The sequence below is a fragment of the Microtus oregoni genome, unplaced genomic scaffold (assembly GCF_018167655.1).
Source record: "Microtus oregoni isolate MIOR12 unplaced genomic scaffold, Mior012 000006F_ref0000085, whole genome shotgun sequence".
NCBI classification, from domain to species: domain Eukaryota; kingdom Metazoa; phylum Chordata; class Mammalia; order Rodentia; family Cricetidae; genus Microtus; species Microtus oregoni.
In genome coordinates, this window is record NW_024543065.1 from 38,775,874 (window position 1) to 38,788,585 (window position 12,712).

General features: G+C 41.0%; 1 protein-coding gene across 5 annotated transcripts in view; it reads right to left on the reverse strand.

Moving 5' to 3' along the window:
- Positions 1-6,207, reverse strand: part of LOC121449258 (zinc finger protein 54-like) — a 38,695-nt gene extending 32,488 nt beyond the window's left edge. The window contains exons 1-3 of one of the 5 annotated variants that reach the window (XM_041653568.1): positions 5,918-6,207; positions 4,032-4,122; positions 283-409 (exon numbers count right to left, since the gene is read on the reverse strand). In XM_041653568.1, coding sequence (XP_041509502.1) covers positions 283-409; positions 4,032-4,061 — 157 coding nt within the window. In that variant the 5' untranslated portion in view covers positions 4,062-4,122; positions 5,918-6,207. Of the gene's footprint in view, positions 1-282; positions 410-657; positions 1,799-4,031; positions 4,215-5,516 lie in introns of those variants that run through there. The other 4 variants (XM_041653570.1, XM_041653571.1, XR_005974510.1 and 1 more) reach the window with 4 other exon arrangements.
- Between the last annotated feature and the right edge of the window lie 6,505 nt (positions 6,208-12,712).

Genomic DNA, 12,712 nt, shown 5'->3' on the forward strand with positions numbered 1-12,712 from the left:
TTTGGTTTCTCACAAAACCATTTAAGTTACAATGTGGAAACTGTTTTTAAGGTATGTATGGAAATATATGCTACTGGGTTTCTGAATTCATTTTGGAGGCAAAGTGAGGGGTGAATGACACCTTTAACATGAAAAGAGAGTCAAATTCCATGAAAAAGTTATTTCTACTACCAAACTTTCAGGCTTCCCTTTGTTTCCAAGACAGCTTAATGAAGTTTACAACCTATAAATTAGGTACATAAAAAGGGTGCTTGAGGAATTCTACAATAAAAATGCTCTCACCCACAAAGAGCATGCTGCTGTAATTCTCCAACATCACATCAATGTACAAAGCCCTCTGAGCAGAGTCTAGGCATCCCCATTCTTCCTGGGAGAAGTCCACAGTCACATCCCTGAATGTCAATGGATCCTGAAACAAAGTACAGTTTGACCAAGTGATCCTGGAAAGAGGCTTTCCTTGAGATAAGGAGACTTGAGGAAATTAGGGATGGAGATGAGTGAATACAATTACTCAAAGCAATGATTTCTGATATAGTCACGCTTTATAATGAATGTTCTAAGTCCCTGAAATCAAGATGACAAAGTAGTTTCACAAGCACATCCATGAAAAGAGACACACATTTAGGTTTGGACACAGTTGTCTACTTGGTATGGATGTTGTGTTTGTGTCCCATGAATCACAATGTACAAGTCTCAGAAGGAAAATGGTAATGAGGAAATGTGCTTTAATTGTTATACCTATAGATCATGCTAAAGTACTGACAGTGAATCAATCCTGTGCATGTTTCAGCCTGATATGATTGTACTCGAACATTCTTAGTTTGTATGTATAAACTCCCTTCCATCAACTCCATTCCATTAAACAAAAGGAACAGATATGTATGGAAGACAGAATTCACGACTGAATCTATAACTGTTTTTTTCCTCCGCAGTAACGACGAGTGTAACAGCAATGTATACTATCAATTTTAACATTACAACATTCGATGAAGATTACTCTTATAAGAATATCCGAGTCACTGGCAAGCAGATAAAAAATCTACATCAGCCACATTTGATAAAATCTGAAATTTAACTCAAGGATAGGCATAAGGCATCTTAGGCAATTAACACTTTCAGAAGTTCTGGTGAATATTTCATTCCCAAAGAGTTATAAAAATTGAGGTAAGTCTGAAAATACATTAGGTAAGCATGTTATGTGTGGTAACTAGATGGATTCAGAAGTGACATCGATTTCCTGTGAGTAAATGAAGACATTAAATTGTGTGAGAATTATAGTCCATTTTCAGTGTTTTGCAAATAAAATATAGCACAGAAGAATGGCTCAGGAGAAAATCTGAGCTACTGTGTCTGAATTTTGTAGAGCTCAATGCATTCTTTTTAGTGCTTATGCTGTATTTTAGGTTAGCAGTTTTCATGACTCTTTATTTGTCGGACACATTCTGTCTGAGCCATGAATCGGGAATAGAAATGCAAACCTGCAGGTCCCAGCCCTTTCCCCAAATCTCCATTGTGAAACACCGCAGGTTTAGAGTAGGGGAATTGAGTCATGGCTGCCAGAGGTCCCAGCCCTTTCCCCAAATCTCCATTGTAAAACACTGCAGGTTTAGAGTAGAGGAATTGAGTCATGGCTGCCAGAGGAACTGACTAGAGCAACGCAATCACGAAGAAAAGTTTTCTGCATCAAATGCGATTGTTGATGCACACCAATCAGTCAGCACTCTAAGACTTCATTCCTGATGTATTCCATGAATTGTACATAATGAGTCCCAGCCAGAAAGGGCTGCACAGTGGGCTCCTGTTTGGGGGGTAGAAAAGATAAATAAAAAGTACTGAACTCTTCTCATTAGTTCAATGAGCTTCCTAACAAAGTGAGCAGCAATTCTTCTGAGACAAACAGATAGTCAGTGCCAACAAACACATGGACACGTCATCACTGTTGTGATATTAAGCACCAAAGAGAAATATAGGTAGACTACAATCTGAATCTACGCTCAAGAACATCAGTTTCATGGCAACATCAACCCATGTTCTGCACTGTCTAATGTGCTTAAATTTTTAGTACTAGGATCCAAGTAATATACTGCATTAAAAAATCAAGATATGTCTCTTTTAATTTGACAGATTGTTAAGATGTGACAACTAGTCCTTGTGATTCATCAATGTGCGCTTTTATAACCATGATTGAAGGAAATACAACAGACCCCACCAATGGAGCCTATATGCCACAGACATCCTCACACACTAATAAATAAAGATATAGTTACATCTTCTACAGCAATTAGGCTTAAACATATTTTTGTTCATATGCTAGAGTAGAAATTTTCAAAATTAAAAGGTCATAAATTCACGTGAGATATTTATTCCCAAATAACCCGGGGAGAGTAAAGTTGAGAAAAGTGCTACAGGAGATGTAGTCATAACTGAGTTACAGTGTACAGGTGTAGTCCTAAAGAGAGCCTGGTATAGGCAGACAATTGTACAGGAATATAACAGAATACTATATATATGTGTGTGTGTGTATACATATATATATATATATATATATATATATATATGATCCAGAAAGAATACTGTATGTCCACTAAATATTTAATAAGGGAGGCAAAAAGATAGATTAGAGTAATATGGTCTTTTCACCAAATGGTGCAGGCAAAACTGGATCCAGCAGGAAAATGAAATTAGATTTTTATCTTTACGTGTACAAAAATCCATTAAAATGGATCAAAAGCCTTATTTAAATCCATAAACACAGATACTAAGGAAACACAGGAACTACCCATGAGGATATGGAGACGGACAAGGACTTATTGATTAGAAAGAACACCAACAGGAACTGACCCAAGTATCAACAGATGGGACAACATGAAAACAAAGGGTTTCTGTACATCAACAGAAACAATCAGCAGAGCACACAGACACCCACAGAATGGGAGAGAATCTATACCTGCGACACTTGGGATAGGGGCTCAAACACAGAATTTACCAAGAGTTACAGAAATTAAGTAACATGGAAATAAAACTGCCAACAACAAATGGGCAAATGAACTGAAGACAGACTTTCAAAGACAAATATACAAACAGCCAATAATTATTGCAAAAGTGTTTAGGATTCCTAAAATGTCATTATGGGAACACAAAATAAAACTACTTTGAAATACTGCCTCACCTCAGAAAAAAGAACCCTTATTAACTGTTGGTATGTTAGGGAAAGTGTAAATCAATACAGCCATTCTGGGAATCAACTTGGAGATTATTTAAAAAAAAATGAAGAGAGAACTAAAGTAAGACTCAGCTTCTCACTCCTGGGCATTACATAAGGTACTCTGCACCCCAATTTAGAGATATTTACATCCCATGTTTACTGCTAAAGTATTCACCATAGCAAACTATTGTAATCAACCTAACTGTCAATCAACAGGTGAATGGATAATGAAAATGGTATACATATAAAGTGAAATACTATTCAGCTGGAGATGCATGTAATAAAAATTTGCAGGAATGGATAGACTCAAAATATGTGATATTAAGTGAGATAATACAGTTTCAAAAAGAAGAAACTGTATTTTCCCTCATATGCAGAATCTAGTAAATAATGTGTGGATATGGAAATAATGTATATGTGGGCACAGTAGAGCATGGAAAAAGAGAACAAGAAACATTAAGTATTAGGGTTGAGTTAGGACTAATGCAGGTAATGAACACAAGTTATAAAAAAGGATTAAATTAATTTCTTGTCTAGTTCTAATTCTGTCAATTTTTTTTCTTTTTCATGGTAAACATGTTCACAAAAATAAGTTATACAACAAAAACATACAATCCCTTGTGAGGCTGGAACTCTAACTGCATAAAAGTGCATTGAGTTGTATAGACTTTGGGTCTGGTGAATTTCAGTGTGTAACTTTTGTCTGCTTGTTTTTTGCAACATTTTTCATAATGAAGTTAAAACAATTAAAGGCTTCTGGTGTCTCAAACTATAACAGTTCTACCATAAATAAATAAAATAAATAAAAAGGGACATGACCACTGACCTGGGACAAATTAACTGGAGAATCAGCCATTTCTTATTGTTTCTCTTCTTTGTGTTTCTCTTTCAGGAATAATGAATAGATGGATGACTTGCTGCCCTTTCAAATAACGGGTCAAAAAGAAAAAAAATTAATACTGAAAGCAGTTAAAGAAAAACGTCAAAACATATGAAAAGACCCAAGGAAGAGACTACGCCCAGGCTTCTAGTCAATGATCCCAAATCCAGGATGGCATGAAATGACATTTGAAGCTTGGGGGGGAAAGTCACTGTCAATAATATTGTTGCATCCAGAAAAATTCTACCTTAAAATTGGTGGAGATAAAAGTACAGTTCAAGACAAAATACAAAGTATAGTTAGTACAAAGTAAAGCAATTCATTTCAACAAAGCAAAACCACAGACAATACACCAATGGCAAAAATTGTACGGATGAGTCGGAGGAATCACCCATAAGAACATGGGAAAATATAAATTTCATGTGAAGAATAGATAAAAACAGGAGAAATGGGAAGTAACAATCCATGTTTGTTTGCAAAATGGGGAGTTTTCTGATTATGCAGACCCCAGAGAAATAAATGTATGGTTTTGAGAGAAAACTTTGAAGAAAGGTGGGTAGGGTCATGCCATGACAGGTGAGTCCCAGTAAGAAGAGTCTTCCTTGCGTCCCATGGATTGTGGTACCAATTGGGAAGATTCTGATAAATTTCTTAACTCAGCTCTGGATTCAAGATGTCACAAGTATATTCATTGCCCTATATACCGGAGTCTATACAGAGGAAATAGGAATAGTGTGGGTTGATGAAAAAGAAATGAGATGCCAGGGTCTTCCTTTCTGGATGTGTATGAAAAGTACAGGCCTCTACGATAGAACTGAGGAACAGAAAAATATTATAATCAGCCAGTTAAATGATTATTATGAAATTTTTTTTTTTTTTGATTTTCGAGACAGGGTTTCTCCGTAGCTTTTGGTTCCTGTCCTGGAACTAGCTCTTATAGACCAGGCTGGCCTCGAACTCACAGAGATCCGCCTGCCTCTGCCTCCCGAATGCTGGGATTAAAGGCGTGCGCCACCACCACCCGGCTTTATGAAATATTTTGAACATCAAATGATTCTACATGCAACATGGTTAAGGTAAAAATTATTTCAGACTGTCTAACATAACTGCACGAGCACCTAGCCTACACACAGGCTGCACAAGTAGAGAGAGAACAAGAAAGCTGCTGAACCTCCAGATGTGCATTCATCCCTTTCTTTCCCCCTTGACTCCACACCTCCTCTTTGGGAACTGAACTCCCCTGAAGCTGTTCTTTGGGACTGCTGAGAAGACTTGACAGCCTACTCCACAGCATGGGTGAGCAAGGGCTCACCCATGTTCACTGCTGCTATACTCACAACAGCTATAAAAGGGACACAACCCAAATGTCCTTCAGCTGACAAAGGGATTATGAAAATGTGGTGTATATATACAATATGAAATCGTATTTACCTGTAAAGAAAATTGAAATCACGAGCTTTGCAGGTAAATGGATAGACCTAGAAAAGATCCTATTGAATGAGGTAACCCAGACCCAAAGACAGGCATTGAATGATCTCTCTCATAGGAAATTCCTAGTTCCAGGACAGGCTCCAAAGCTATAGACAAGCTAAAGAGAAACCCTGTGTCGAAAAACCAAACCAAACCAAAACAAAACAAAAACCCCCAAAACAAAACACAACAAATGGCACTGCAGAGCCACATAAACAACCGCATCACGGGAGTGGGAGAAAACTGACGAAACAGCTTAAAGTACAACAGTAGCAGATGCAGAACCTGTCCAATAGCAATGACCATGTGAATGTCATCAAAATACCACAAACAGATGTTTCAGACAAGGGTAATACACTCACACCAGAACTTCAGAGCCTACTTCCTTCTGAACAGCAGAGAAACTGCTTGCACCCCTTTGCGCCTTCCCTGCTGGGTCCCAACCCCTCAGCTCCTCAGACCTGGGAGGTTCCAGGGCCGCAGGGTTGCGGTTCCCGCCGCTGCGCTGCTGACTTTCCCAGGCCGCTCGGCGCCGCCACCGCGTCGCAGCGACACCCGCCTACTCCTCCGCTCCCAGGTCTGCACCTCAGGATTCCGCAAGTGAAACAGGGAATGTTGAAATTGCAGTCACTTCAGCTTGATTCCTCCCAGCTGTTCCTCCTGTCCCCGCCCCAAAATACCTCCGCTTCCGGGTACCTGGTTTCCCCCCCTAAACCCGCCTACCACGGGCATCTCTTCTAGTTTTCCAGTTGCACCATTCTTTTCAACTAATCTTCTCTGATTGACAGGTGTTCCGTCCCATTAGAGACCTGTAAACCCCACTCCGTCTCAGGCTGCTTTCCACACAGCTCCAGCTGTCAGGCTGCCCTGGACCCGCTCTGCACAGCTCCCCACATGCTTGCTGCCAGCCACAACCAGAACTGGATCTAGGAGGACGCTGCATCCCGGTGTCTGACCTCACAGTGAGTTCTGAACCCTTCAGATAAAAGACAGGCAGCCTAACCTCTACTTGAGTAGTAGGCTCTTGGTGAACAACATGCTTACACCTGAAGCGCAACCCAAATTACTTTTATCAATAAAAACCTGAAGTCAGATATCGGGAGTGAACATTGAAGGACCAGAGAAGCAGAGCAACCAACCACCAGAAAGTTCTTACATCTAGGAATACTCAGACCGAGTGGGACCGAGATCTTGTCTCCTCCTGCCTTATATTCCTGTCATCACCTCCCTAGTGCTGGGATTAAAGGCATGCACCACCACTGCCCAGCTGTTTCTCTCTTTTTGACTGGTTCTATCTCCTGTGGCCCAGGGTGTCGATGAACTACTGATCTCCCTGCTTCCTCCTTCCAAGAGTTGGTATTAATGGTGGGTGCCACCTCTGCATGTCCTCTATAGCTATCTTGGCACTCAGATCTCCACACAAGCCTTATTTGTCAGAACACAAACAAAATATCACTCAGCGTAACACCAAACCATAACAGGCTAAATTCAGATTCTAGCGTCCCATCGTGAACATACAAACATGAGAAGCCGAAACCAAATACTTCAATTTTGCCTTGGGGAGAGACAGTACAGGAACTTGAATTTTGAAAAGAATTGGGTGTCTCAAGAAGTCAGAGTTCATTGCTAACATCCCTGGGCTGAGTTCCTCCTGAGCTGTACTGATCTCACCCCTAGATGGTGGCCTTGTCATTTTACTAACTCAGAAACAAGTTAGGGTGATACATGCTAAAGGTGATTTAAGATAAAATATAGAAAAATTCTTTGAAGTAAAAAATGCAGTGGCTAATGCAGAGATTCTTGCTGTCCTGGTTGCAGAAACAGTAAGTAAGTAATGTGGTTCCAGCAGTGAAAATGTCAGTTACACCATCCTGTCTATGGCTCTGGGATCATTGACGAAGAGATCTAGGGAAGGGAATGAGAAGGAAAAGAGGAGGAAGAGGTAAGACATGCTGCGCTCTAGACTCCACACAGCTGCTGTGTAACAACTGTTGCTCAGTAACCAACAGCAACTCGATTTACCTGCATTGGCCACACAATCAGTGTAAGAAGCACGACCCTAATTAGTTTTTTTCTTTTGGATTTTCGAGACAGGGTTTCTCCGTAGCTTTTTTGTTTCCTGTCCTGGAACTAGCTCTTGTAGACCAGGTTGGCCTCAAACTCACAGACATCTGCCTGCCTCCGCCTCCCGAGTGCTGGGATTAAAGGTGTGTGCCCACCGCCTGGCTATAACACTAATTAGTATTATCAACAAATACCTGGAGTCAGATATCGAAGTAAATGCTGAAGGACCAGAGAAGCAAAGGAGCAGTCACCAGTGTCTTTTGACTTCTTCCGATCCTCTGACCGAATGGGGACTAGAATCCTGTCTCCACTTGCTTTCTATTCCTGTCTCCATCTCCTGAGGGCTGGGATTAAAAAAGCATGAGCATCCCAAGTGCTGGGATTAAAGGTGTGATCCTCCAGTACCTGATTCTTTTTTTTTAATTAGTTAATTTATTTATTAAAGATTTCTGCCTCCTCCCCGCCATCGCCTCCCATTTCCCTCCCCCTTCCCCAATCAAGTCCTCCTCTCTCATCAGCCCAAAGAGCAGTGAGGGTTCCCTGCCCTGTGGGAAGTCCAAGGACCTCCCATCTCCTTCCAGGTCTAGTAAGGTGAGCATCCAAACTGCTTAGGCTCCCACAAAGCCAGTACGTGCAGTAGGATCAAAACCCAGTGCCATTGTTCTTGACTTCTCAGCAGTCCTCATTGTCCGCTATGTTCAGCGAGTCCGGTTTTTATCCCATGCTTATTCGGATCCAGTCCATCTGGCCTTTGTGAGTTCCCGATAGATCATCCCCATTGTCTCAGTATATGGGTGCACACTCGTGCTCTCTCTCTGCTCCTAATTTGGACCTTGGGATTTCGGTCCAGTGCTCCAATGTGGGTCTCTGTCTCTGTCTCCTTTCATTGCCTGATGAAGGTTAACATCCAGGAGGATGACGATATGTTTTTCTTTGGGTTCACCCTCTTATTTAGCTTCTCTACACTACCTGGCGTCTATAGTTAACTTGTGACTAACTCCACCCTCTCATCTCCAGGCAAGCTTAATTTGCCAGAACACAAGCAAAATATATAACAAGTGTAGGAAATGGAAGGCTTATAGGGCCCAAATGTTGGCTATGGATGGATTGGAGGAGAAGAATCATTGCATTTAGCTGTAGTTCTGCTGAGCCCACCAGGCTCCAACACACAGATCCAGACTCACAGTCTTAGAGATGTCTCTGATCAGTCTCAGTGGATCCCAAGAACAATGAGTAGTGATAAACACAATAGAGAGATTAGTTGGCATTGTAGACCAGGACAGTAGAGAGGTAGGAGGTGAGAGTGGACAATGTTTGAGATACAAACACACAAACATATACAGAGTGCACTTGTATTATACATATATGTGTTTGTGAATGTAAAATAGTTAATGATAGATTTTTGTTTTGTTTTGTTTTGTTTTTTGAGACAGGGTTTCTCTGCAGCTTTGGAGCCTATCCTAGAACTAGCTCTTATAGACCAAGCTGGCCTCGAACTCACAGAGATCCACCTGCCTCTGCCTCTGAAGTGCTGGGATCAAAGGCGTGCATCATCACCGCCTGGCAAAATAGATTTTTTTGAGACAGGGATTCTATCTGTAATCCTATGTATCTTGAAACTAGTTTTATAGAACAAGTTATCCTCGAAATCTCTGAGATTTGTCTGCTTGAAGAGAGTTGGGTTTAAAGGCGTGCCCAAACCTGCACTGCTCAGAGAAAAATTTAAATGACCACATCAGACTGTAATTTCTTTCAGGTTTTGCATTATCTGTTGGTTTTTGTTTGTTTGTTTTGCTGGTTTTTTTTAAAAAAAAAATGTTTTCTCTGTGTAACTCTGGTTGTCCTGGAACTCCCTGGCGGACAAGGGTGGCACTGAACTCACTGAGAATAATCTGCTTCCGTCTCTAGAATGTGGCATGTGCCATCATACCCAGTTTATCTGGTTTAATATCAGGTAATACTAAGAGTCAGGAAATGTTGTTTTTTTATGTCAAATAGTATTGTAGTTAGCTTTGCTGTTGGTTTTTTGGAGTTCTAATGGAATCCTGTCAATCTGATCCTGATGTTTATTTAAGGGGGGCATTTTATTCTTCTTCAGTCTCATTGCTACTTATACTTCTGTTTACATGATTTGTTTCATGTTTTGAAATTGGGTATGTTATATGCACCTGCAAACTCATCTATTTCAGTTAGAGTTGTTAGTTTAGTGTAATAGAAGTCTTTAATATGAATGATCAAGAGATCCAGGTGGTTACTCTTCTCTGTCAAGTAAGCTGTAATTGTCAGGTCAGGTAGTAGTGACACACTCCTTTAATCCCAGCACTATTGAGGTGGAGACAGTTGGATTTCCTGTCCAGCCTGTGATACAGATTAGGTTCCAGGTCAGCCAAGGATACACAGCAAAACCCTGTCTCAAAAAAACAAAACACTAAGACACAATAACAAAAGTGATATATAGTTGGGCAAGGCCATGCCAGCCTTTTAACCCCACCCCCAGGAGGCATGGGCTAGAAAAACTCTGAGTTCAAGGCCAGCAAGCTCTACATAGTGACTCTTGAACAGCTGAAAATACAGAGACTTTGTCTCAAAGTAAATTGCTCCCCAAGGAATAGCATTCATGGGAGCACCAAGCAAAGTTTGAAAGAAGGGAAACAACCAACAATCCTAGCCAGCTATGCCTATGAGCCACATCAATTGTCATCCCAGCATGATAGTCCTAAGGATGCAATAGTGGCAAGCACACCTTGGTGGTAACCAACATTGGACTTCTTTCATTGGACTTAAGACTCTCTTAACAAAAGTTCAGACACCATGAATGGTACTGAAAATCTAGCTACCTTCTTGTGCTTCTGAAGACATGAATCTTGGAGGAATTACTTTACTAAACCAGCATAATCTCTTAAAAAATCTAAACATTTCGGGGCTGGAGAGATGGCTCAGAGGTGAAGAGCATTGCCTGCCTGCTCTACCAAAGGTCCTGAGTTCAATTCCCAGCAACCACATGGTGGCTCAAAAAACTATCTGTAATGGGGTCTGGTGCCCTTTCTGGCCTGTAGGCATATACACAGACAGAATATTATATACATAATAAATAAATATTAAAAAATAAAAACAAACAAAAAATCTAAACATTTCTCCTTGTACCCAGAGGTAAGCATAGTCTTCACCCTTCATTCAGGAGACATCTCTTTTCATCAGTCAGAGACAAGTACAAAAATTCATAAGTAATCAAAATGCAGAGTTGTGCAGCCCAGGCCCACTGGATACGTCTGTAAACATTTCTACACCTTAGGCTCAAGGATCATTACTGAAGAGGGTGTGTAAAGATTAAAAGAGGCAGAGGACCTGGGAGTTTGCAGGGAGATTATGTCTCGTGGTGTATTAATCAGTGTTCTCTAGAGTAATAGAATACATAGAACCTATATATTGGTATAATTATAGACTGCTGTCCAGGTAATACAACAATGGATGCCTGTAAACAGAAAGTTCAAACATCCATTAGATGCTCTGTCCACAAGGTTGAATGTCTCAGCTGGTCTTCAGTATGTCTTTATCAGCAAGCATTTGAGTCCAGGCATTGAGCATCCCACCTGAGATATTCACAGATCTCCAAGGACATAGAATTACTACCTGCCTGAGCTGCTTCTCTGGTTTTACCCCACAACACCCACGATCAGAACAGTTGAGTATAGCATAGCCCAGAACTGATAATTTAGAGACCTGGGTCACTTCTTCACTTAGAATAGTAAGTCTAACTCTAGACCTAGACCCGTAGAAACTACAGTGTCTGGTGTATGTGCTGATTAAGAGCCATCAGTTTCCCCTAGGTTGCCTAGTTATCTCACAGCCTCTAGGCATACTGGGAGAAAAGAATTGGCACACTGATTTAAAATACAATTTACGCCCTATTCATAATTTTACTGAAAATAAACCTTTTAGCTCTTTTATCTATCACCTAATAATAGCACCCTAACACCCCCCGCAAGAATCCCCTGATGATTTAATTCCTTTATTAACTAATTTTCTTCATTAAGGAGTTCACCAGACATGTACTAGCCAATCCCACAGATATCTCTCTCTCTCTCTCTCTCCCTCTCTCTCTCTCTCTCTCTCTCTCTCTCTCCCTCTCTCTCTCTCTCTGTGTGTGTGTGTGTGTATGTGTATGAAAACCCTTATCTGATTTTCTAGAGTGCAAAAGAATTCCAGTCCTAGAACCTGGTAGGGACTTGCTAGTTTTATATATGACTGGGAACATTTGTAATGGGTCGAGCAAGGGACAGTGTAAGAACAATGTAGAAGAAAGAGCAAGAGAGAGCAAGGGAGAATTGATGGAAATGAGAGAGAAGAAATAAGAATAAAGAAATATGGATGGTTGATTCCTGGTGTGTGTTATTGTTTTTGTCTTTACCACCCCTAACTCAGCTCCAGAGGATCAGACTGTTATTCTTTTGGTCTCTGGTCCTTTTAAGGGACAAGCCACACCTACTCCCAGCGACTTCTGACCCCTGCCCCCCCCCCTCTCTCTCTCTCTCTCTCTCTCTCTCTCTCCTCTAAGTAATAAATGTCCAGTTCTGATTCATATGATGTGTCTGTCACATGTCCCTACCCATGCACCCGCTCGTCTTAAAGGCAAAAACCTTTAAGGCTCTCTAAAGTGGAAGTAACAACCAGTATAACATCCCGCAATTCTACTACCCACAAACTTTTTGTCTGTACAAGCAAATAGCTAAATCAGCCACACAGTGTGGAGCTGTTTGGCCTTTTTAAAACTGCAAACCTGCAGCTGAGTTCATGGCAGCTGGTGCCTGGCTTCATCTCAGAGGCAACATGTCTCTGCACTACTGTTTGGCATGGGATTGTGAGACCAGGAAGCCCAGTGTGGCTTTGTGTCTGTGCATTCAGAAACTTTCTTTTTCTTAATTTTCTTGGGCACGATGGAAATTCAAGAGCCTCAGGTTTTCATGCCAGTTTTAACTAGAGGTTTCTTTCCTGCTTGCCAGTTCCTGAATATACACTCTGAGACTTAGATTAATTATAAAAGTTTGGCCAGGCGGTGGCGGCACACACCTTTAATCCCAGTACTCGGGAGGCAG